At 38.4% G+C, this 24,875-nt stretch overlaps 1 protein-coding gene across 7 annotated transcripts in view; it reads right to left on the bottom strand.

The window, feature by feature from the left end:
• Positions 1-24,875, bottom strand: part of EPB41 (erythrocyte membrane protein band 4.1) — a 197,805-nt gene that overhangs the window by 112,714 nt on the left and 60,216 nt on the right. For 6 of the 7 annotated variants that reach the window (XM_024766760.1, XM_024766764.1, XM_024766759.1 and 3 more), the window contains 3 exons: positions 7,001-7,475; positions 3,350-3,562; positions 89-193 (listed from right to left, as the gene is read on the bottom strand). In XM_024766760.1, coding sequence (XP_024622528.1) covers positions 89-193; positions 3,350-3,562; positions 7,001-7,468 — 786 coding nt within the window. In that variant the 5' untranslated portion in view covers positions 7,469-7,475. Of the gene's footprint in view, positions 1-88; positions 194-3,349; positions 3,563-7,000; positions 7,476-24,875 lie in introns of those variants that run through there. The other variant, XM_024766763.1, reaches the window with a different exon arrangement.

Genomic DNA, 24,875 nt, shown 5'->3' with positions numbered 1-24,875 from the left:
GGCAGGAATAAATACATTCTTAACAACAGTAAAAGAATTAAAACAATTTTGGGGGGTCAGTTTCTTATATTACAAGCAGTCTTCTCACCTTAGAGGTTGCATTATCCCAAATGGCTAGACTAAAGTAGTCTTCTTCCAAAAGATTGAGGTGTTCACATACTCGTTTAAGTAAATCTTGTCCCTTAGCATGTTTCTGCAAAGATACACATACTTTAGTTGAGGTTTCCTCTTATTCCTGCATTTATCACGAAATAACATAAAATGTCACTTTCCAATTTTCTCTTTTATCCTTGGTTACTAACACTTTCAGATGGCTGCACAGTGCAAGTAGAACAAAGTGAGTAACAAAATTCCTGTTTCTTAATTTGTCAGTTTAAATATGCAACACATTTATAGTTGCTTGGAAATGCTGCTACAATTCAAAGCAAAATTCCATCAAGCATCCCCCACCTCCATCCTAAACATTACATTCTTTATTTTTGGTGTATTTCCTGAAGCCTGCTATGGGTCACTGTCTGTCAGCATGAGCACCTGACTTAACTGAATCAGCTGTCAACACTGACAATTAACAGTGGCTATGGAAATCATTAAACTCTCGATCATTCCCAGACAAAATGTCCCAAGACAATGAGCTATGTCTCAACTCCCTACAATCTCTTTCAGAAAAATGCATAAAGTATAAGATCTTAGATACCCTCCAGACATTACCCATTGCAGTGGTTCTTACAGTTGTGCTACAAATAATTTCTTAATGTTTCTCTACCCAGAAAATCAAACCATTATCAATTTGGGGGACTTGTATTCCTGTTTATAGGGAGGAAATGCCATAACTTAGGGACTGAGATTTAGAGTGAAAAAGTCCCTGCTTTTTCATTTACTAGCTAAACAACCTGAGTCAATTTCTGAACATTAGCTTTCTCATCTGTAAAGTGATAAGAAAATGTATACCTGTCCTACCTAACTACTGGAATTGTTGAAAAAAAATTAAACATGCTGGACTTCCCTGGCGGCACAGTGGTTAAGAATCCACCTGCCAATGCAGGGGACATGGGTTCGAGCCCCAGTCCGGGAAGATCCCACATGCTGTGGAGCAACTAAGCCCGTGAGCCACAACTACTAAGCCTGCACCCCACAACTACTGAAGCCCATGCGCCTAGAGCCCATGCTCCACAACAAGAGAAGGTGCAGCAATGAGAAGCCTGCGCACTGCAACGAATATAGCCCCCGCTCGCTGCAGCTAGAGAAAGCCCGCACGCAGCAATGAAGACCCAATGCAGCCAAAAATAAATAAATAAATTTATTTTTAAAAAAATAATAATAAAAACATTTTTAAATAATAAAAAAATTAAACTTGCTAATGTCTTCTGAGAAATACATTCTTTAAAACTTCCAAGGGCTTCCCTGGTGGCACAGTGGTTGAGAGTCCGCCTGCCCATGCACGGGACACGGGTTCATGCCCCGGTCCGGGAAGATCCCACATGCTGCAGAGCGGCTGGGCCCGTGAGCCATGGCCGCTGAGCCTGCGCGTCCGGAGCCTGTGCTCCGCAGCAGGAGAGGCCACAACGGTGACAGGCCCGCGTACCGCCAAAAAAAAAAAAAAAAAAACTTCCAAAATATTAGAAATCATTTTTTGGCACATATACATGACATGTCCTTCTCTCAATGAGCTGAGCTATTTTTAATGACTATTAGTAATTCACATAGATGTTAACTCATTTTTAGACTTATCCCATCTACATTATATCATTTTCTTCATTTTCTCCCTTCTATGTTTTCACTCTACATGACAGAGATGATTAGGGAATTCTTCACATACAGGTCCCTACTCCCTTATTTATAATTCCAAAATTCAGAAGTTCTAAAAAGTAAAAGGTTGGGCTTGTTTTGTTTTTGTTCAAAGCTCATCTGAAGGCAAATTCTGACCTGAACTGTTATGGGCTATTTTTTATCTTTATTTATCCAACTTAGAGTGAATCTTCATATATTTTACCATAGAAATAATGTGTTTGATAATGTACCTACTGCTACACACTCTGCTGGGAATATTATGAAATTTGCAGAATATGTACTTGTTGCTTTTCTAAAACCCAAAATATTCTGAATTCTACAACCCAAAATATTCTGAATTCTGAAACACACCTGCCCCCAAATGTTTCAGATATAAGGGACCCATATCTAGATTTTGGCCTGAATGGGAAGAATGAGTGTGGAATAGCTTTCCCCAAGCTAGTGGTGAGAAGCAGAAAGAGCAGACCCTAGGTCTTCTCCAGTTACCAGGTGTAGTAACTATTTTAAAAATGCAACAGTGTATTTTTCTTGATTTCTCTTTCAAAACTTGGAGAGAGAATTCCTATTAATAAACACAGTATAATATTTTAGACTACTTATTTGTGTTTTGATATATTTGCATATAAATAATTCAATTTCAAAATAATTTTTTACACACCTAAGATACAAGCATATGTGAATTATACGTTTTATCAAAAGGCTATTATTAGTAATAATCACAATTGCTTTTTATCAAGCATATCGTAATTGACAATTACTGCTCTAGTTAAAAAAACAGCTGTGGTTGAGAGTCCGCCTGCTGATGCAGGGGACGCAGGTTCGTGCCCCGGTCTGGGAGGATCCCACATGCCGCGGAGCGGCTGGGCCCATGGGCCATGGCCACTGAGCCTGCGCGTCCGCAACAGGAGAGGCCACAGCAGTGAGAGGCCCACGTACCGCAAAAAAAAAAAGCTGATAGATTTTTAAGGACTTTTAACTTGTCTTGAAGAAGCAAAAGAATAACTGAAACAACTCTGACATTTTGATTCAATCTTGATTCAATTATTTATTCTTTCTGGAAATAATAGAGAATTTTAATAAATGGGATTACTTAATTTAAGTTTTTTATATACTATCTCATGGAGCTAAAGAAATACATTAAATGAAGCTCATTAAGGTTTAGATCTGGGAGAGCAGAAATGAACAGATAGTAAATTTTTTTTTTTGATAAATACAGTTATGGGTACTGCTAGACCTAGAAATTGAGGCTATCCTGGGAAATCTAGTCATGGAAGATCACTCTATAAATAACAAACCAATTTTTTTCTTAAACAAAATTATTTTGGATTATAAAAGTAACACATGCTCAATTCACAAGATTTGGCAGATATAGAAAAAGCTGGAGAAGAAAATAAGACTCACTCATAATCCTTCCACACCTCCACCTCCAGAAAATCACTATTAACATTTCAGTCCATAGAAATATTCATTATACTGGGTCTTAGGCCATGGCACCACTTACCCAACCCTACATGAAACAATTTGTAAGAGTTCTAACCACCTGAGATTGAAATGCGCTCACCTCCACAACACATTCATAAACTGTGTCATCCAACAAAGAAACCTTGCAATGCATGTTTCTGTGTCTTCTGATCGATTTCTGGGAAGCTTTTAATTCTCTTTCTGCTACTGATTCAGGACTTTCTTCTTTTACTTCTGTTTTAGAGCAGTCTTCAAGTCCTCCTCCTTCCTCAGTCTGAAAATCGGGATCTTCTCTGTGTTCTTCCTGAGCAGGCTACATACCCATGACATCACCAAGTCAGTAACAGACATTTCACAAAACATGCCGTATACACTTTTGCCTATAATATTGCTACCAATAAAAGCACTAACTGAAGAAGAAAAACTGTTAAAACAAATACAAGTGATATTAAGATTATTTTTCTGTAAAAGATATTATGATCTCCCAAAAGATCCACAGACTCTGCTATTCTCAAAACTTTATGATAGAAGGTAAAATCTCATCTTTCAAATCAATAAATGAAGGTTTCAGGTAAACCAGAGGACAGCAATCTGTTGCTCTCAGCACTATATTTTCTCCCTGACTATGCCATTGCCTATTATTAAAACCTATTAAAACTTAAACATCTTTGCCCCATGCTCCTCAATTTTAGCGAGGTAGCCTTATGAATTGCAAAACGAGTTGTGATTTGTCATGCAATCTAAATTTTATGAATGGGGAATTCCCTAGTGGTCCGGTGGTTAAGACTCCACGCTCTCACTGCCAAGGGCCCAGGTTCAGTCCCTGGTGGGGAAACTAAGATTCCACAGGCCTCGAGGCGCGGCCCAAAAACAAAAAAACAAAAAAAACCCATAAATTTTTTTGAATGGCTAAGAGGGGTTCTTGGGACCTTTTCAGAGCATAAGGCAACATATGTATAGTAGGCTAACAACTGTAAATACCAATTAACTCATTTTTACCAGGTATCAACCATGATAAATGCAAAGAAGATTCAAAGAAGTGAGAGACAGATTGAAATCTGGATGTCCTAGGGCAATCATTAAGTCATCCCAAAGTAATACAGGTAAGTGAGACAACATTTTGGCATACACTTACTTTCGTCACAATAAAATACCTGAAAGGTTCTTAACTAAACCTCACTAATTCTTTTCTTTCAAAAAAATATTAAACTTCATTATGATGCTGGTAAAAAGATAGTACTACTTTACAAGCATTGATTAAATATCAACTATTCAAAAGAAATATAGGGGACTTCCCTGGTGGCACAGTGGTTGAGAGGCCGCCTGCCGATGCAGGGGATACGGGTTCGTGCCGCGGTCCGGGAAGATCCCACATGCCGCGGAGCGGCTGGGCCCGTGAGCCATGGCCGCTGCGCCTGCGCATCCGGAGCCTGTGCTCCGCAATGGGACAGGCCGCTGACAGTGAGAGGCCAGGCCCGCGTACCGCAAAAAAAAAACCGTAGTTGACATTTAGGAAAAAGGATTTAATTATTTGGCTCCTGCTCCTCCTGCATTAGATATTGGAGGTGTCTACAAGTCTCCTTCCCCTCCTTCATGACCCTCTTAAATGTTACCTCTTCATTAAGGCCTTCACTGGCTATCCTACCTGGCCTATCCCCACTCTACTAGTATTCTTCATGTTAGTACCCTGTTTATTGCCTTCATAACATTTATTACAATACATAATTAATTTGTATTTACTACTTTCTTTGTCTCTTCCATTAGACTATAAAGTTATCAAGAGTAGGGATCATGTTTGTTCAATAATAATAATATTTAATAATAATAATGAAAATAATAACAAACATTTATATAGAAATTACAATGGGTCATTTACTGTTCTAAAAGCATTACTTACATGAACTCATTTAACCCTATGGGGAGGGTACTATTATTATCTCCCCTTGACAAATAAGAAACTGAGGCCAGAGAAGTTAATTTGCCTAGGATCATACAGTCAGTAAGTCACATACCACTTTGATGCCAGAATTCATGATCTTAAACCTCTTTGCCATACTATAGTTTTTATTTACCAATGTATGTCCAGCTTAGGGCCTGGCACACACAGCAGGTTTTCAGTAAATTTGTTGAGTAAATAAATAAGTATTAAAAAATGACACATGGCTTCCAAAAAATCCAAGGTACCCTAGATGAAGGTTGGTGCAGTCCTACAATGCAAACTCACTCTTAAAAAATCCGGTATAGAAAAGAACCACTCAAATGAAATTCTACTGTGAAATCAATGAATGGGATTTTAGTTAAATCTAAAATTAACTTTGTCATCTGTTTCAACTTCAGTACAAATGTTATGATCTTTAGACAAAACAGACTAGCCCTGATTCAAATGCTAATTAAAACAAGATATGGATTTTTCCATACATAAAGCAAAGGAGAAAAAAAGCAATTAAGAACTTCTTGAAAGTACCAGACTTCCTGAAAGATAATGTAATTTAACTCTTTTGGTACTCCTAAAATTAAATTAAATTAATGACATTAAGATATGTAGCTTCTCTGCCTTTACTGTTCATGTTTATTGACTAAGTAATAATAACTAACATTTATTGAGTGCTTATAATATGTCAGGCAATGTCTTAAGAGCTTTACACGTTTATCTCTTTTAATCCTCATAATGGCCAAATAAGGTGAACATTATTATCCTCATTGTACAGAGGAGAAAACTGATAAAGCAAAAGTGTCACTTCTCTACACCTGAACCCTCTAGTCTGATTCCATAGCCTCCATTCTTAACTATTATACTATAAATAAAATTTTGTTTTCAACCTTGTTTCACTATAGCAAGTACACAATAACAACTTTATCCTAAACTTTACTCTTAGCACTTTTGATGTATAAGTAATCATTCTAGAAATTCATATTTTTTTAAGTCTAATGAAACTGTATAGCCTAAACCTGAGACCTATAATAGAAACATATAGGACTTACATTTTTTACAATGCAGATAATGCCCACATGCTTCAGAAAAAAAAAAGACTTTGAAAATAACTCTTAATTTGTAGTTCAGTAGGCCTGAAAATAAATGGGATTCCTAGAAAATAGTTTGAGTTACAGTACTAATATTTTCTCATGATTTTTGGACAGATGACCAAATTCACAAATCATATTTAGTTTACACTGTGACACAATTAAGGCTCCACCCAACTACTATATATTACAAAGGTGATATAAAGAGCTAACTTTCCTCATCTATATCCTACACTCTGTGGGAATATGACCTAGTTGGAGAAAATGACAAAGATAAGGCAGACACAGTTCAAACTTATCACACACCTCTGGGTGGTCTGAATCTATCTCATGACTTTTATAAAGACTTCCATAAAAGGACCATGTTTGCTGATAAATTACTCCATTTCTAATAATTCCACCAAAATAAACTCTAAACCACTTCACTTTCTTCCCACCCACCCCCACCCCCAGCCTCATTAAAAATCCTGGACTTTTTGCATTATAATAGCAAAATGTAAACTCGTTTGATACATTTCTTTCATTTTCTTTTCTTTGATTTATGTCGTGTAAGTATCTTTCTAAAAATCAAGTTACCACTGACTACATGAATTTCTTTAGAGCAGAAACTCTGAAGCATCATGTTACTTATCACTAACAACTGGCTAATAAGAAATAAAACCAAATGTTCTTAAATGAAAAGTAAAGTGTATAACCCCCCTTCACCTCCCACACATTCGCACACCCTCACCTGTGTTTCTGCACTGCTTAATGAATGAAGATCCAAGGATGGGTCTGTTTTGAGCTCAGGCTCAGGAGCTGCAATCGGGGCCTTTAAAATGATCTCTTCGTCAAGACTGGCTCCAAATTCTATCTCTTTATGACCTTCACCTTTCTCTTTCGCTGACTCTACTTCTTTGCCTTCCTCCTCAGAGACCTGAGATTTAGGCCTTTTGAGAAATGAGGAGAACAGCCGTGACAGGCCCCTGTTTTCTGATGTCCGCTCCTTGTTCTTGGTCAAATCTTCATGTGTTAGAGTGTCTCCATTGGATGTTTTCAGCTTCTGCTCACACTGATTATCTCCCTCGGCTGCTGCTTGAGGAGCCTCTTCCAGCTGAGTTTCCTGTTGACCCGAGTTTGTGGCTCCCTCACCCTCTTCCTTCTGTTGTTGCTGCTGTGGATTTTCAGCCTCAGCCACTAAACTCTTCTCTGTTGTCATGACGTTGCTATTAAAAAGAAGATGGAAAAGGGGAGCTCTTAGAAGCAAAACACATTACTGAAGGCAAAACCCTCACTTGGGTCAAGTGTGCAAGAATTAATATTTTTAGGTATTTAATCAGCAACAGACAGTACTCCAGCCCATTAAACATAAGACTTTCCATTAAAGCACAAAAATATCTTACCTATACATCCTGGATAAATTATTAATGCCTTGACTTGCTAAAGTTATGACATAGAGAAATTAGCTTAAAATAGTACCCTCTGAAGCCACCTTAGTGAAATGTATCATATTTTAAATTCAAAGCTCAGAACTGGACATAGCAAATACATTTTTATCCTTCCTAAAAAAAAGATGTTATTTATACACTGTCCTTTGAGGGTATCAGTCTTCAGGTGCTAGATTTGCAGGAATTATATGCAAAATTCTCTGCACCCCAAGAGATAATGGGATTAAAAGGTTCCCCAACTCTTTATTATTCTATTTCTTTATATTTCTCAGAATGCATAGACTTCATATTAAGAACAGAAATGTAGAATTCTGTTCATTTGTTATCAGACTTGACAACAGCAATGACAAGTATACAGTTAAAATAATCACAAAAGAATTCCTTAGGTTTTCGTGTTACAACAGTAAATTACAGCCTCTTGCAGAAGAATACAACTTTAAGTTCTTTAAGACCTTTCTTCCTTCTGACAAATATGATTTTAAATGCTCATCATTTTTAAGAGTAGCAGTGAACTATTACAACAGAGGAAACCAGAGAAATAATAGAGAAAAAGAAACAAAATAGAGAAGAAAAATTTAGAAAGCAAATGTTGATTCAAGTATAAGAGAGGAGAAGGCAGGCTGTAGACCTCACATATTTCAAACTTGTTGGTTTCTAGCCTCCTGATCTCAAAAATCCCAGTATTATTAGTTAAGCCACATAATAATGGCAAAGAGCAATGTCACACCTAGTTTACTAAAGGATAACCAACACACAAGGGAACTTTTGAGCAATTTGACTACTGATGGCCTTACACTTTGAGTCACTGCTATACCTAAAAGTACTCCACTCAAAAAGCAGCATTTACATTGTCTCTGCTTCTGCTCCATACTATTTAGATGAAGTAATTTCATTTGGATGTTAACAATCCGAATTAATGAACCATATTTAGCTCATTCCCTCCTCAGGCCCTTTACACTTGCTATTCTCTCAGCCTATGATGTTCTTCTCCTAGATATTTGAAAGATGGCCCTCTCCTCATTACTACGTCTGCTCAGATGTCACCTCTTTAGAAAGCCCTCCCATACACACCCTATCTAAAATAATGGCCCTTACTCCTCCAGATGGCCTCACAGCACCTACTGTACTTATTATTATTTACGAATATGTTAACTTTTTTGTTTACTGGTTTATTGTCTTCCATTCCCCCAGCTAAAATGTAAGTTCCATGAGGACAGAATGGTCCCTGGCACATTATATGTATTAATAAAAGTCTGTTGAATAAATTAATTTCAATTGAATATACCTGACAAATAAAAACTGCAAAGGTGTTCTCTAAATTATTCGAGTAAATTTACTTCAAATGCATAGGTCCTATGCTAGGTGCCTGGGATACAACAGTAAACAAAACAAAACAAATAAGGTCTCTGTCATCATGGAGTTTATATTCTTGATTCAACTTTAACCAGTTTAATGAAAGAAAATTTAAGAGAACTCTTATTTACAATATGAGTGAAATCTAAATAATTATGTGTAAATGGAACAAAACAGTGAAAACAACGGAAGGAAGTTAATAGTACTGAGAGCTATTTCCGTGTCAGGCCCCGGGTAAGGGATATTATCTACATTATTTAAATTAAGCCTTTCAACAACCCTGAAAGGGAAAGAGGAATTGCTTAACCTCATAGTTGAGGAAACTGAAACTCAGAAAGTAATTGGCCCAAGGTCACACTGCTAGTAGGTAACAAACCACTATAAGTGGTATTGAAATAAATAAAGGTATATTAATAAAAGGAAAAGCCTTTATGTGAGCTCTTACTGCTGATCTACTTAAATTATTTTATTTTGAGCATTAAAAATATTTTAAGCAATAAAAATACTTACGAAAGCATATTTTCTAGTCTCATCTATTAAGTCATCAAAGTTATTCTGCACTAATAAAATAATCAATTCAGTCTTTATAACATCACTTAAACATTTACCAACCAATACACATTCTGAATTTGCTACCCTTGAGTGAGGTACACTTGTACTTAAAAGAAATAAGCTTGTTTTCAATTCCTCCTTATATTAGGAGTAGGCAATTGATTTTTCCAAAATTCTTTTTCTTTAATCTCTAAGTAATCAAACTTGACCCAGAAAGAAAACTTGGATATCAAACCACCAGCTATTCTAAAAGAGTAATGATTTGATTTGAGAGCACCAATTTACTTCATACTTCCTTTGCAAAAATAAACAGAGGACAGGCTGAGAACTGAGCACTATTTTCCATGGATTTCGGATATGACTTTATTATTCACCTTCCTGAAAAGACACAGAAACCATTTCTATATTAAAATTTTCCTATACAACAGACTTTACAACAAGGTCTCATAAAGATCCATAAAAAAGTTACAAATCATTTGGGAACATTTTAGCAGATATGAAAATCACTCAAACCTTACTTCTAACAATCTTGTACTTGTACCTTTCAGTAAATAAAGAGTATTTTTCTTGTGTTTTCAATATTTTCTTATCATTGAAAAAAGAAAAAAGATCTTCTAAGGATATTCCTATAATTGCTTTCACATGAAAGGGTGTCATCTCCAAGAAAGTAGCTGAATGAGTACTCAGTTGTTTAAAAAATACACACACACAGATGGTAACAATCTGTATGCTATATGAATGCTTGTTAAATTTTAATGTGCATTGAATCACCCAGTAATCTTGTTAAAATATAGATTCTTATTCTGCAGGTCTGGAATGGGGCCTGAGACTCTGCATTTCTAACAAGCTCCCGGATGTTGCCACTGCTGCCGGCCCACTGACCACACTTTGAGTAGCAAGGCAGAGAAAATCATTATTTCTTTGGAAACATACTCAAAATGCCTGAGAAACAAAGATGGCAAAAAGCTACTTTCAGAAAGTGAAACATGAACAGTGAGAAATACTTGACACACAAATGCTCAACAAATGCTTGCTGAATTAATGAATGAAGCATGGGCTTCCCTGGTGGCTCAGTGGTTAAGAATCCTCATGGGTCACAACTACTGAGCCTGCGCTCTAGAGCCCAAGAGCCACAACTACCGAGCCTGTGTGCCACACCTACTGAGGCCTGTGCACCTAGATCCCATGCTCCGCAACAAGAGAAGCCACTGCAGTCAGAAGCCCACGCACTGCAACAAAGGGTAGCCCCCGCTCACCACAACTAGAGAAAGCCCGCACACAGCAACAAAGACCCAACACAGCCAAAAGTTTTAATAACAATAATAAATAAAATAAATTTTTAAAAAATGAACGAAGCAAAGAATGCAACATATTATTAAATGTGGAAGCTGACGATTAACATTTTTTTAGAACTCATTTGGTGCTTAATCAAAAGTTAATTGAAAATTTTAACCACACATCTGTGGCAATTTCAAGTTGTCTATGCAGCCGTGACACTTGCCTAGAGTCAGTTTCTGTGTATCTCTATTGATATGCTCTCTTTGCCACATTTAGGAAGGAATGATCCAGTCATATGAATTAAGAATTAAAGAATAACATCTATCAGTGCAAAACCAATACATTTTGCCACATAACTGGACATATGTAAAAAACAAGCTGAATACAAGTGAAAAAGAGATGAGAACACAATATAAGGAACAAGCAGAAGGGCAAACAAATTCTCCCAGAACATATAGAAACCAACCTCAGGTATAAATGCAAGAAAACAACCAGGAAATAAGACAATGCAGATTCAGCAGAGATGCTACAATTCAGTCTATGCAAGGAAAAACAGATAAAAATGAATTATTAAGGGCAGTTTTCACGTATGTTCTTTCCAGCCATGCACACATGGGTAGCAATGCATTTAGTAAGAGTCACAAGAGCAAAAGGAGGTGGGGTGGGTGGGGGATATAAAAAATGAAACTGATAGGGGCTTCCCTGGTGGCGCAGTGGTTGAGAGTCCGCCTGCCGATGCAGGGGACGCGGGTTCGTGCCCCGGTCCGGGAGGATCCCACGTGCCGCGGAGCGGCTGGGCCCGTGAGCCATGGCCGCTGAGCCTGTGCGTCCGGAGCCTGTGCTCCACAACGGGAGAGGCCACAACACTGAGAGGCCCGTGTATCACAAAAAAAAAAAAAAAAAAAAAAAAAAAAAAAAAGAAACTGATAAATCAGGCAAGTATCCCCAGTTAACTCTGAGACTGATCAGAAATAAGCAAAAAATAAATAGCAAAAAGAAAAAAATCCTATGGGCCATTTACTAAAAGCTCAAATAAACTCATCCTGACAAATCTGTTACACATGCAGCCAAGTTCTCCACCTTACAAAAGATAGGATGGGTAACCAGAAAAAAAGGCACAAAGAAGTCAAGCAGCAAAGACAGGATAAATGCTCTACAAGCAGGCCCTTCCTTTGTAAATGAGACTATTTTTCATTCTGGATCCAAAATCCAAAAGGAGGTATCTATTTACTTAATGTCAGAAAGAGGTCTTCTGATTTAAAAAAAAAAAAATCAGCACAGCCATGAAGACAAAGTGATGAGTTCCCATTCCATCTCAATCCTAATCCTCCAAACCCTAGGAATTATACCCCATCTGGTATCAAAGATACACTTGTTTTAACAGTGTACATCTGTTGACTTCAGGCAAATCAGAGCTTTAAAAACCTGATACTGAGCAGATTGCAAGGGCCAGATGATATCTTTCAACTTTTTTGTATCTCTTTCTAACATTACTATCGTCAGTTATCCACTAATGTTTAAGTGGAAAACTTGGTTAAAAAAAAAACAAACACTACGGGCTTCCCTGGTGGCGCAGTGGTTGAGAGTCCGCCTGCCGATGCAGGGGATACGGGTTCGTGCCCCAGTCCGGGAAGATCCCACATGCGGCGGAGCGGCTGGGCCCGTGAGCCATGGCCGCTGAGCCTGCGCGTCCGGAGCCTGTGCTCCGCAACGGGAGAGGCCACAACAGTGAGAGGCCCGCATACCAAAAAAAAAAAAAAAAACACTACAGTTTGGCACCACTAAGAAAATTTCCCTTATAATCACCATTTAGGGATAAAATTTAATAATTTAATTATTGGTAATACTCCTCAAATTAACTCACTGAACATCTATCAGTGTTTACTGGGTGCTAATCATGTATAAGGTTTTGGCTCAGCTATTTGAGAGGGACCCAAAAAGGATAATATACAATTCTTAAGGAGATAAGACATATATACAAATTACTAAAACACAAGGCAGTACCCGGTGCTTAATCAGACAGGGCCTCATACGTGGAACCAGTTAAGCACTAGAGAAGTACAAAGTAAGTACTTTCAACTAGAGTGATCACAAAAGGCCATGTGGAAAGGTCGCTTTTTAAGTTATGCTTTGAAGGATGAGTATAAGATGTCAATACAAAACAACCTAAAGTGCAAAGGACAAATGAAATTCCAGATAAGGGACTGAACTGGCATTAGTACAATACTGTAGCTATTCAAGAATTAGCAAGTAGTCCAGACTGGGTGATATAGGGCTACAAAAGGGAAGTAGAAGGAAATAAGGTTAGATTAGTTGCCATTTAAAATTAATTCTAACTGAAATAATAATAGTAGCTACTTTTATTAAGTACCTACTAAACACCATACATTATTCTACACACTTTACCATGTTATCTTAGAACCATTCTATAAGGCAGGTGTTTTCATTTCCCAGATAAATATCAATAAACACGTTCTGGGAGGTTAAAATTTTTGCCTCAGATCACAGAAGTAAGCCCATGTTTTAATGAAACTATTAATATACTACAAGCTGGTGATTCTATTGTAAATTCCCAGTATAGTGTCTGTCTTTCCAAATCTTGGTATTTCTACCCCACTGTTCTCTGCTAAAGAAAACCCTAACTGGAACCCTCCTACACTGTTGGTGGGAATGTAAATTGGTGCAGCCACTATGGAAAACAGTATAGATGTTCCTTAAAAAACTAAAAATAGAGCTACCATATGATCCAGCAATTCCACTCCTGGGCATCTATCCAGAAAAGACAGAAACTCTAATTTGAAAAGATACATGTACCCTAATGTTCATAGCAGCACTATTTACAATAGCTAAGACATGGAAACAACACAAGTGCCCATCAAGAGACAATTGGTTTAAGAAGATGTGGTATAAATATACAATGGACTATTACTCAGCCATTAAAAGAATGAAATATTGCAGCAACATGGATGGCCCTAGAGAATATCATACTAAGGGAAGTAAGTCAGACAGAGAAAGACAAATATTATATCACTTATATGTGGAATCTAAAAAATAATACAAATAAACCTATATACAAAACAGAAACAGACCCATGGACAAAGAAAACAAACTTATGGTTACCAAAGGGGTAAAAGGGAAGTGAGAGAGGGATAAATTAGGAGTACTGGATTAACAGATACAAATTACTATACAAAAAAATAGATAAGCAAGAAGGATTTGCTGTATAACACAGGGAACTATATTCAATATCTTTTAATAACCTATAATGGAAAATAAGCTGAAGAAAAAATATATATATATATAACTGAATCACTTTGCTGTACACCTGAAACTAACACAATATTGTAAATTAACTACACTTCAAAAAGGAGGAGGGGGAGGGGGAGAGGAAACTCCTATCTGTTAATAATTTATGGACAGGCTTTCAATCTGGCCAAGACCACCTCTATTCCCACCAATTTCAAGTCCCCAATTCATGTACATATTTCTCTTCCCATGGAGTGTATGTGAAGATGGAATGGGGAGACAGGGAAAGACAGGCAAAAAAAACAGATTATGAAAGGACTTGAATATCATGCTAAATAATCAGACTTTATCCTGAAGGCAGTGGAGAACCACTGAAGGTTTTTAAACAGGGAAGTGGGTAAACAAAGTGAAGGCAGGACAGACTAGAAGCAGAGAGAAACTCAACAAACGACTGGGTAAATTCAGGTTATCAGTGAATAAATTCACAATGGGAATCCCTAGGGAAGCTGAAACCAATACTGGGCAGAGAAACTTGAAAAGCCTTGCAACCAAGGTTTAAGAGCTACTGTTGCCCTTAGTTTCTCTAGCTTATTCTCATTAGCATGTTTCTCAATAACACAGTCAATTTCATGTCTGAGCCCAAAGGTATTTTTATAACATACTTCCTTGACCCACTCTGATAAATGGCTTAGTAAAAGAGGTCTAGCAATAGAACCAAAGTAGAAAAGAGAAGGGAAGAGAGACGGATACCTCACAGGCATCTCAATACATGCCCAAAATTAAACTCTTGATTCTCTTTTTCCTATCCCATTAACTGGCTTAATCATACCATCTAGTAGCTCTAACAAGAAACCTGTCATCCTTGGCTCAGCCTTCATTTCGCTTCCCAATCAAATCCATCTGTTAATCCTATAACCTCCAAAATAGAATTAGAATCAGTCTACTTTTCACCTTCTATACCACTACCATGTTTGTGCAAGCCTCTTTCACTTCTCCTTGTATGCTCTCAACACCCTCACCTTGTTCCACTTTCCTCCTAGCCTCTATCCTATAGTCATACTAACCAAGTGTTCTCCTGGCTTAAGTCATTTGTGCATGCCATTTCCTTGGACTGGAATACACCCCCACCCCCTGCAATAAGGCTGGTTTCTTCTTATACCTCAAGATTCAGCTTGAATAATTCCTCCTCAAAACAACCTTCCTTGACTGCCCTAATATCTACATAAGTCTCCCCATAAGTCCCTTCCCCAGTTCTCTACCCAGTACCTATTTATTTCCTTCACAGTACTTCTCTCAATGTATATGAACATACTTGTTGTTTACCTGTCAGTGTCTGTCTTCCCCAATCCACCACCTCCAACCGCACTGCAATATCCATAACAGAAGGACTGTTTTCCCTTCCATGGTATACCTAGTACTTAGAACTGAACTTGTGCTGCTACCTAGCACAGAACCTAGTATCTAGCACAGAACACTGTAGATATTCAATAAATATTTGTTCAGTAAATGGATAAATATAAGGAAAAAGAATAACTTAGGTTTAACCATATCAATTATACATATACAGGATGGATGTTATTCAATTTGACAACAGTTCATAAGAAAAGAATGTTAAGGTCTTGAGTGAACACACTCCAACAGAGATAAAATTCTAAAACAGCTAACAATCTTTAGCTGCATTGCTAGACTTATAGTGACCAAAGCACTCATTTGACTCTTCAACATGTATTTTCTGAGAATGTTACAGTGTTCTAGGCAATATGGTAAGCAGTAGGGCTACAACAGTGAGAAAGACAAACATAGTCCCTGACCTCCTGGGCTACGCTCTCCATCCAGAAGATCATGGAAAGTAACAATCGCTCAGTTCTCATTCGTTATATTACATTTTAAATCTTACATTCAGCTCTGGGCAGTTTATTTTAAAGCAGCGGTCCCCAACCTTTTTGGCACTAGGGGCCGGTTTCGTGGAAGACAATTTTTCCACAGACGGGGCGGGGGTGGGGTGGTGGTGGGGGGTGGAGGGGGGAGGGATATGGTTCAGGCGGTAATGCGAGTGATGGGGAGCGGCAGATGAAGCTTCCCTCTCTTGCCCACCACTCACCTCCTGCTGTGCAGCCCGTTTCCTAACAGGACGGGGACTGCAATCGGTCCACAGCCTGGCGGTTTGGGGACCCCTGTTTTAAAGAAACCAGAATCTGTCCAAAGAAGAGATATAACATAATGATGGAATTTGAAACCATGTCATAAGGTAAATAATTGAAAGGTATTAGGATGCTTAACCTAGAAAAAGAGAACAGAGAACAGGGAAGTGATTGTTGCCCTCACAAATTTCAAGAGCTGCCACATTCTATGTGATTCCTAAGAGCAAAACTCAGATTAGTCAGTGGAAATTACAAAGACGCAGTTTTCATTTCAAAATAAAAGGAAGAAATTCCTAATAATTCGAGATATCTAATAATTTAATGATCTTCTTGGGAATGGCGAGCTTATTATCACTGGAAATATTCAGTCAGAAGCTGAATGACCATCTGTCATGGATGCCAGAGAAAGGGTTCTTCCATTAAGTGGGTCCTTGCATTAAGTGACCTCTAAGGTTCCATGCAATGCTAAGATTTTACAGATAGGAAGGAAGGTAAGGAAGAAAATAAAAGGGACATTAGAATAGTGATGCAATTGGGTTATTTTTTAAAAGGCTGTAGTATAAAGTCAGTTACCATTTGGGTTAGGAGAATAAGGGGGAAAAAAAGGATAAAAGGCCATTTTACTTCTCTAATCAGAAAACAGAATCCAGTAACATTCCTTCAGACAGAAAGAAACAAATGTTCAAGTATTGAAGTCTCAGAAAATTAACTAGAAAATAGTTTGTTTCCCAGTAAAATCAATCTCCTCAAAATGCAGGAAAGTGTCTTTCCATCGTAACTCAATTTAAGTATGCTAATTAGCACTTCTAGAAAAACAGGATAACCGTCTATGTAAAATATATAAATGGTAGTTTAAAATATACAAAAGAGCTTCTTTGTGATTCTCCCTTCATCCTCCCAAAATTTTTTGGACCTTAAACTACTCCTTATGTGGACTATTAAAGAATACTTGCCATACTGAGTGAATCAGGAATGTCACTCAGCATGAACATGCTGTTTTCAACAACTTGATTTTTAATTTAAGTCATTTCCATGGTGACTAACACCATTGAATCAACTCATTCAAAGATATTTTTAAATAAACAAACTCTTACTCATCTCCTTCTAAGAAGACCAAAATACTGTATGCTCTCTACTTCTCTACAGAATTCAAGCTTGGACTTAGACAATGTCTAGACATACTCTGAAAGTATACCACCTGGGCCCTCCCAGAAGAATGCACTATCCCCGTGATTACTAGGCATCACTGAGGAAGATGTGAGACCAAAACATTCATTTCCCACAGAACTGAGTTTTACTCTCTTTAATTGTCAAAATGTGTTAGCTTAGCCATTCTGAATGGAAACCTTTATTAAATGGATAATGTGCTTCCTTGATTCATTTAAAAAACCTGTAGAACATATTAAACCTTTATTGACTTAGTCATCATTATGAATCTCAATTACTATGCAGCAATAATGTCCTCAAGGGCTATTTTAAAGTCTATAAGGATGGTGAGCTCTGCCACATGGATTCCTGAGTACTGCGGGGGGGTTGTGTGTGTGTGTGTGTGTGTGTGTGTGTGTGTGTGTGTATCTGCCTTTAATAGTTTTCCTGTTTGTTCATCTGCAGAATTAGCTTATATTTCTTGCTGATGTCAGGATGGTCTGCCAATGAGTAGCTTCCAACATCTCCTTTTCTAATCTGCTGTTTGTTAATCTACCATTGACTAGGAAGACAAATTGCCAAGTGTGTTAAAATTGTGTCTAAAATAAAAGAAGTGCAATGAAAGAGTAAGACTAATGCTTCACATTATTCACTGGAATAATTTAACACGTGGATTTTGTGAAATCTATTTTAGCCCTTCAAATATAAGCCACTTCCAGGTTCCCATTACATTGTAACTAGTTGAGACTGTTAGATAAGTGACCTTCAGATAAATCACACCAATATAATGACCATTCTCTTTCTTTACAAGTAGAGATCAAAAGCTTTAATGCTGTTATTCACATAAAGTGTTGTATTCATATAAACTCTTTTGGAAAACCAAAAACAAAGTAACAGTTTAGTCTGAATATGTAACAGAAAAGGAGGAGAACTATTTAACAGCATCAAAAATCTCAAGGTAAATACAAATAAAACCTGAAAATTTCTAGCTACCCAGGGAGTTTAGCTAAGCCTATGGAACTTTTCTTACACTCTTGTTTCTATTTTATTATCTTAGAGCCAATTTTATTATTATCTTACAGCCAATTCAATCTAACAATACTTACTAATTTTAAACTCAAGAAATTCCCTAAGATTTATTATACTAGTAAATTTCACTTTAACCAGAAAACTATGGTATAATAATTAACATCCGATTAGAGTATAAATATGAATAGAAATTAACATTGGATCGTGGGTTGCATTAGCAGACATTGTGAAGACTGGAAAATAGGCTATGGTTGTCTCCCACTATTGTTAAATGTGAAAAATATACTACAGTCTACCAGAAGATAAAATGCTTTCTCACACTGTTTGGCACAGAAACAAGATTCAGTTAATGATGGACTATTTCAAATAACCTACTATTTGCTAAAAGCATTCAATAAAATTATTGACTATGCTTGATGACATTTTTGTCTCTCAAAAAGGATGTGTCCTATTATTGTGTACTTAATTCTAAACAATAAAGAATAATTTATTGGTGACATGAATGTATCAGGAAACTTGGCAGAAAATAATAATTTCACAAAGTTGGTGGGGGTTTTTTTGTGGGTTGTTTTCTGGCCGCCCCATGCAGGCGGCTTGTGGGATCCTAGTTCCTCAACCAGGGATGGAACCTCAGCCCCTTACAGTGAAACTGCGGAGTCCTAACCACTGGACTGCCAGGGAATTCCCCACAAAGTTTTTATACTGAGAAAAGAGGTAGGTCACAGTCAAATATGTAAGCTTATAATAAACAAATTTTTTAAACACTTAAACAAAAGTAAGGCATGATTGCATGGTTAAGGATTCTACAAGCATATAGAACTTGTAAGGATAAGGCAATTCTAGAAAGTGAAGTTCATTCGTTACATTTCACATATATATATCAAGTGCCAGATTCTTTTCTAGGCTCTGGGGATATGGCAGTGAAATTTTCTCTACACAATCAGAAATTTTTAGAAAACATGAGGAAAGTATTAAAGACACAGTCATGAACAGCAGGGAGATTATAGGAATATATGATGAAGTTTTAAAAATAGCATTCCTGGGCTTCCCTGGTGGCGCAGTGGTTGAGAGTCCGCCTGCCGATGCAGGGGACCTGGGTTCGTGCCCCGGTCCAGGAAGATCCCACATGCCACGGAGCTGATCTCCCTGTGCTATGCGGCTGCTTCCCACTAGCTATCTACTTTATGTTTGATAGTGTATATATGTCCATGCCATTCTCTCACTTCGTCCCAGCTTACCTGCCCCTAGCTTCTTCAGAACCTTTTTTTTTTTTTTTAATTAAAAAAAAAAAAAGAGTATGGGCTTCCCTGGTGGCGCAGTGGTTGAGAGTCCGCCTGCCGATGCAGGGGACACGGGGTCGTGCCCCGGTCCGGGAGGATCCCACATGCTGTGGAGCGGCTGGGCCCGTGAGCCATGGCCGCGGAGCCTGCGCGTCCGGAGCCTGTGCTCTGCAACGGGAGAGGCCACAATAGTGAGAGGCCCGCATACCGCAAAAAAAAAAAGAGTATGGGCTTCCCTGGTGGCGCAGTGGTTGAGAGTCCGCCTGCCGATGCAGGGGACACGGGGTCGTGCCCCGGTCCGGGAGGATCCCACATGCTGTGGAGCGGCTGGGCCCGTGAGCCATGGCCGCGGAGCCTGCGCGTCCGGAGCCTGTGCTCTGCAACGGGAGAGGCCACAATAGTGAGAGGCCCGCATACCGCAAAAAAAAAAAGAGTATATTACTAATATTAAAAAAAAACATATTCTAAAATTACAGTGTTTTCCAGAAATCTCTGGGAATATGCAAGCCACTTGGGGACAAATACCAGGAGGAATAGTAAGTACCTCTGGCTCTTTGCTCTGACCCATGGAAAGAAAGTGTAGGTACATGACTCTTTTTGAATTATGGTTTTCTCAGGGTATATGCCTGGAGTGGGATTGCTGGGTCATATGGTAGTTCTATTTTTAGTTTTTTAAGGAATCTCCATACTGTTCTCCATACCTGTACCAATTTACATTTGCACCAACAGTGCAAGAGGGTTCCCTTTTCTCTACACCCTCTCCAGCATTTATTGTTTGTAGATTTTTTGATGATGGCCATTCTGTAGAAACCATAACTTTAGATAATCCACCAAAAGAAGTGAGGATTTTTTTTTCAGGAGGATAATGAGACTGAAGGGAGAAACTATATAGTTATCTAAATATAAAGGCAAGAGTAAGATGAAGGGATAAAATGCAGTGTATATATGCAATGGAGTATTATTCAGCCTTAAAAAAGAATGAAATTCTGATATATACTAGTATGACACGGATGAACCTTGGAAACATTATTCTAAGTAAAATACGGCAGACACAAAAGGATGACAATTATATGATTCCACTTATATCAGGTACCTATAGTAGTCAAATTCATGGAGAGAACAAGTAAAATAGTGGTTACCAGGGGCTGGGGGAAGGGAGGAATAGAAAAGTTATTGTTTAATGGGTAGAGTTTCCATTTGGGATAAAGAAGCTTGGGAAATGGATAGTGGTAATGGCTGCGCCACATCAATATACTTAATGACAATGAACTGTACACTTAAAAATGGTAAATTTTATGTTATGTATATTTTACCACAATTTTAAAAAAGGAGAAGAGTACGTTTTCTCTGACTTTTCAAATCCTTGCTAAGTATCCCTCTTGTGTACCCTTGTGGTTCTAATATTTTCATATATATTACACTGTGCTATATTGTAATTGCTTGCTTAAAATGTTTTACAAAGGCAGCAACTATATCTGTCTTGCTAATCTTTACATCCTTTGCATTTATCACGATTGATACTCAAGTAATTTCTGAATAAATAAAAGCACTTTCTAGATACTTCAGGGGATACAAAAACGAATAAGACATAGTTCATTCATGCCTTCAAGGAGTTTACGATCCAACAGAGGAATATATTTTTTGCTTTCTGACTGATAACCCAGTGTTAAAATGGCTATCCCTTCATTTTAGTTAGTTTGGTATCACTATTAAAATCATGTAAATCTACAACTGAAAAATACCTTACTTATCAACTATCTTTCATTGAAATATGAGGTCACTAAGGTTCAAAAAAGATAAGCAAAGTCATTTACTTAAGGTCACTCAGCTAATAGTGACTTTAATAACAAACAACTTAATAACTATTAACTCGGCTAATAACTAAGCCTGGGAGGTAGGAACATAGGCATTAAAACCTTCAGGCCAATGCTACTTCCGTCATAAGGCCTAATCCCTCTGAACTAAATCAGAGTTCCTCTGGAGCTGGGGATAACAATGCACATGATCTTAGCTACAATGACCTCAAGCTAACACCGAATATCCTGAAAGATGCTTTTAATTCAAACACCATGGTCTACCCAAATGGAATGGGAAATCCCAGCCACTGTCCCCAAAACCCTCCAGTGACATTTCATATCATTCAGGAAAAAAAGCCAGAATCTTTCCCAACACCTCCCCTGCTCCAGCCACACCAGTCTTCGCACTGTTCCTTAAACATGCTGGCACACTCTGCCTGCGGCCTTTGTTTTTGCTGTTCCCTCTGCCTGGAAAGCTGCTTCCCAGGTAGCCACCAGGCTTGCTTCCTTTGGGTCTTTACTCAAATACCACTTTCTCAGTGAGGCTCTACTCGACCACCCTACTTAAAACTGGAGCCCCCACTGCACATGACTTTTCCTTTTTCTACTTTAGTTTTCTCTGTAGTAATTACTATTCCTTCAGGACATACTATATAGTTTTTACTAATTTGCTTTCTGGCCATCTACCCCACTAGAATATCAACTCCACTGGAGTACAGAATCTGGCCTGTTTCGTTCATTGCTGCATCCCTGGCACCTAGAATGCTGCGCCAATAAATATCAGTTGAAGAAACAAATGAGCAAATGAAAGAAACTTGATATTGATATGCTTAAAGGCCAGAAACTACTTTCCTCATGATAAAAGATGTACGCACATCATTTGGTGAAGGATAAAGAAATTAACAGACTCCAGACACACTCAAGAAGAATACAAAAGGCTTATTTACATATACTTATTTATTTTTGTCTGCACTGGGTCTTCATTGCTGCGCGCGGGCTTTCTCTAGTTGCGGCGAGCGGAGGCTACTCTCTGTTGCGGTGCGCAGGCTTCTCATTGCGGTGGCTTCTCTTGTTGCGGAGCACGGGTTCTAGGCCGTGGGCTTCAGTAGTTGCAGCATGCAGGCTCTAGAGCACAGGCTCAGCATGTGGGATCTTCCCAGACCAGGGATTGAACCCGTGTCCCCTGCATTGGCAGGCGGACTCTTTTTTTTTTTTTTTAATCTTTATTGGAGTATAATTGCTTTACAATGTTGTGTTAGTTTCTGGTGCACAACAAAGTGAATCAGCTATAAGTACACATATATCCCCATATCCCCTGCCTCTTGAGCCTCCCTCCCACCCTCCCTATCCCACCCCTCTAGGTGGTCACAAAGCACCGAGCTGATCTCCCTGTGCTATGTGGCTGCTTCCCACTAGCCATCTATTTTACATTTGGTAGTGTATATATGTCAGTGCTACTTTCTCACTTCGTCCCAGGTCCCCGCCCCGCCATGTCCTCAAGTGCGTTCTCTATGACTGCGTCTTTGCTCCTGTGACAGGCGGATTCTTAACCACTGTGCCACCATACACACACAGGGAAGGCCCTGTATTACTCTTCTTAAGTTTCTTTTACTTACAAATACTATTTTAAAGAAAAACATTTGCTCATAGGAAAATGTTTTTGTAATTTAATTACAAAACAATCAGCCAAATTACTGTGTTGCTGGGACTTCCCTGGTGGCGCAGTGGTTAAAAATCCACCTGCCAATTCAGGGGACAGGGGTTCGAACCCTGGTCCAGGAAGATCCCACATGCCGCAGAGCAACTATGCCCGTGCGCCACAACTACTGAGCCTGTGCTCTAGAGTCCACAAGCCACAACTACTGAAGCCCGCGCGCCTAGAGCCCGTGCTCAACAAGAGAAGCCGCTGCAATGAGAAGCCCGCACACCGCAACGAAGAGCAGCCCCCGCTCGAAACTAGAGAAAGCCCCCACAGCAACGAAGACCAAATGTAGCCAATAAATAAATAAATACATAAATTTACTTTTTAAAAAAGAATAACTAACTTTAAAAAAAATTACTGTGTTGCCTAGCAGCAAAAGGAAATTAATATGCCAAAACCTTGAAAATGCTCGTTTATTCCAAATATTTTCTTGTGTAGTCCAGATAGTCTCTAACAAAGGTAACACTCTAAGGAAATCAGAGTGATGGGGATCAATGGTAAATGGCAATGACCTCAGATTCCCTAAGGATATGTAGTTCTGGGTCAGCTCCCAGGAGTCTGAGTCCAGAGAGAAGCAGACCTAGCCATTCCTACCTAACCTCTAGGTCATTCTTCATTCATATGTGTTCTAAAAAAACTGAGGTTGTGTGTCAGCGCTGCCAAGAGGATCATGAACCAAATTAGATATCCAGAAACACTGTTAACTCACTCTATATCTCCATCTGATTCATTCATCTTCTTCCCTTTGATACAGTCTCTGGACTAAGACCTATTCTTTTAAGTAATATTACCCTATAAGAAACCCTATCAGGAAATCACTTTCCAAAAAATTCTTTAAAAAGTAAAAGTAATTATAAAGTGCTTCTCTGTATTATTTATATGAAAATTTTTAAACAGTATTATAAAATTCTCATTGGAGGCCAATGAGATTTACAATATCGAAAACAGGGTTTTTTCCCAGAATTAAGTAACTAATATTCTAGGAACCATGCTGAAAACCTAGATGTGGCTCCTATCCTTAAAGAGTCCACAATCTATTTTTAAAAGACAGGCAAGAATAAGCACTAATGTATTTAGTAACATATGCAGAAAGTAAGCAGAGCAGATAAAAGTCCTTTAAACCAGCTATCAGGAAAGTCCTTTTGGAGACACCCTGTGCCAAGTCTTAAAGGATGAGTAGTAGCAGGTAAAGAAAGGAGGAAAAAGCACGATCACCTGGATGAGCACCGAGAGAGCATGAACACCTGAATGGACAACAATAAGCAGTTTCCTACGAGTATAAAATATAGGATGACAGAAAATAATACAATAGTCCCCCCTTATCCTCAGGGATACATTCCAAGAGCCCAGATGGATGCCTGAAACTGTAGATAGTACCAAAACCTATATATATATATACACTATGTTTTTTCCTGTACATACCTACCTATGATAAAGACTAATATATAAATTAGGCACTGTAAGAGATGAACAACAATAACTAATAATAAAATAGACAATTATAAAATAAAAGTTATGTGAGGGCTTCCCTGGTGGCACAGTGGTTGAGAGTCCGCCTGCCGATGCAGGGGACATGGGTTCGTGCCCCAGTCCAGGAAGATCCCACATGCCGTGGAGTGGCTAGGCACGTGAGCCATGGCCGCTGAGCCTGAACG

Source organism: Neophocaena asiaeorientalis, unplaced genomic scaffold, assembly GCF_003031525.2.
Source record: "Neophocaena asiaeorientalis asiaeorientalis breed wild unplaced genomic scaffold, Neophocaena_asiaeorientalis_V1.1 scaffold79, whole genome shotgun sequence".
Lineage (NCBI taxonomy): Eukaryota > Metazoa > Chordata > Mammalia > Artiodactyla > Phocoenidae > Neophocaena > Neophocaena asiaeorientalis.
This window is presented reverse-complemented; position numbering and strand designations above follow the sequence as displayed.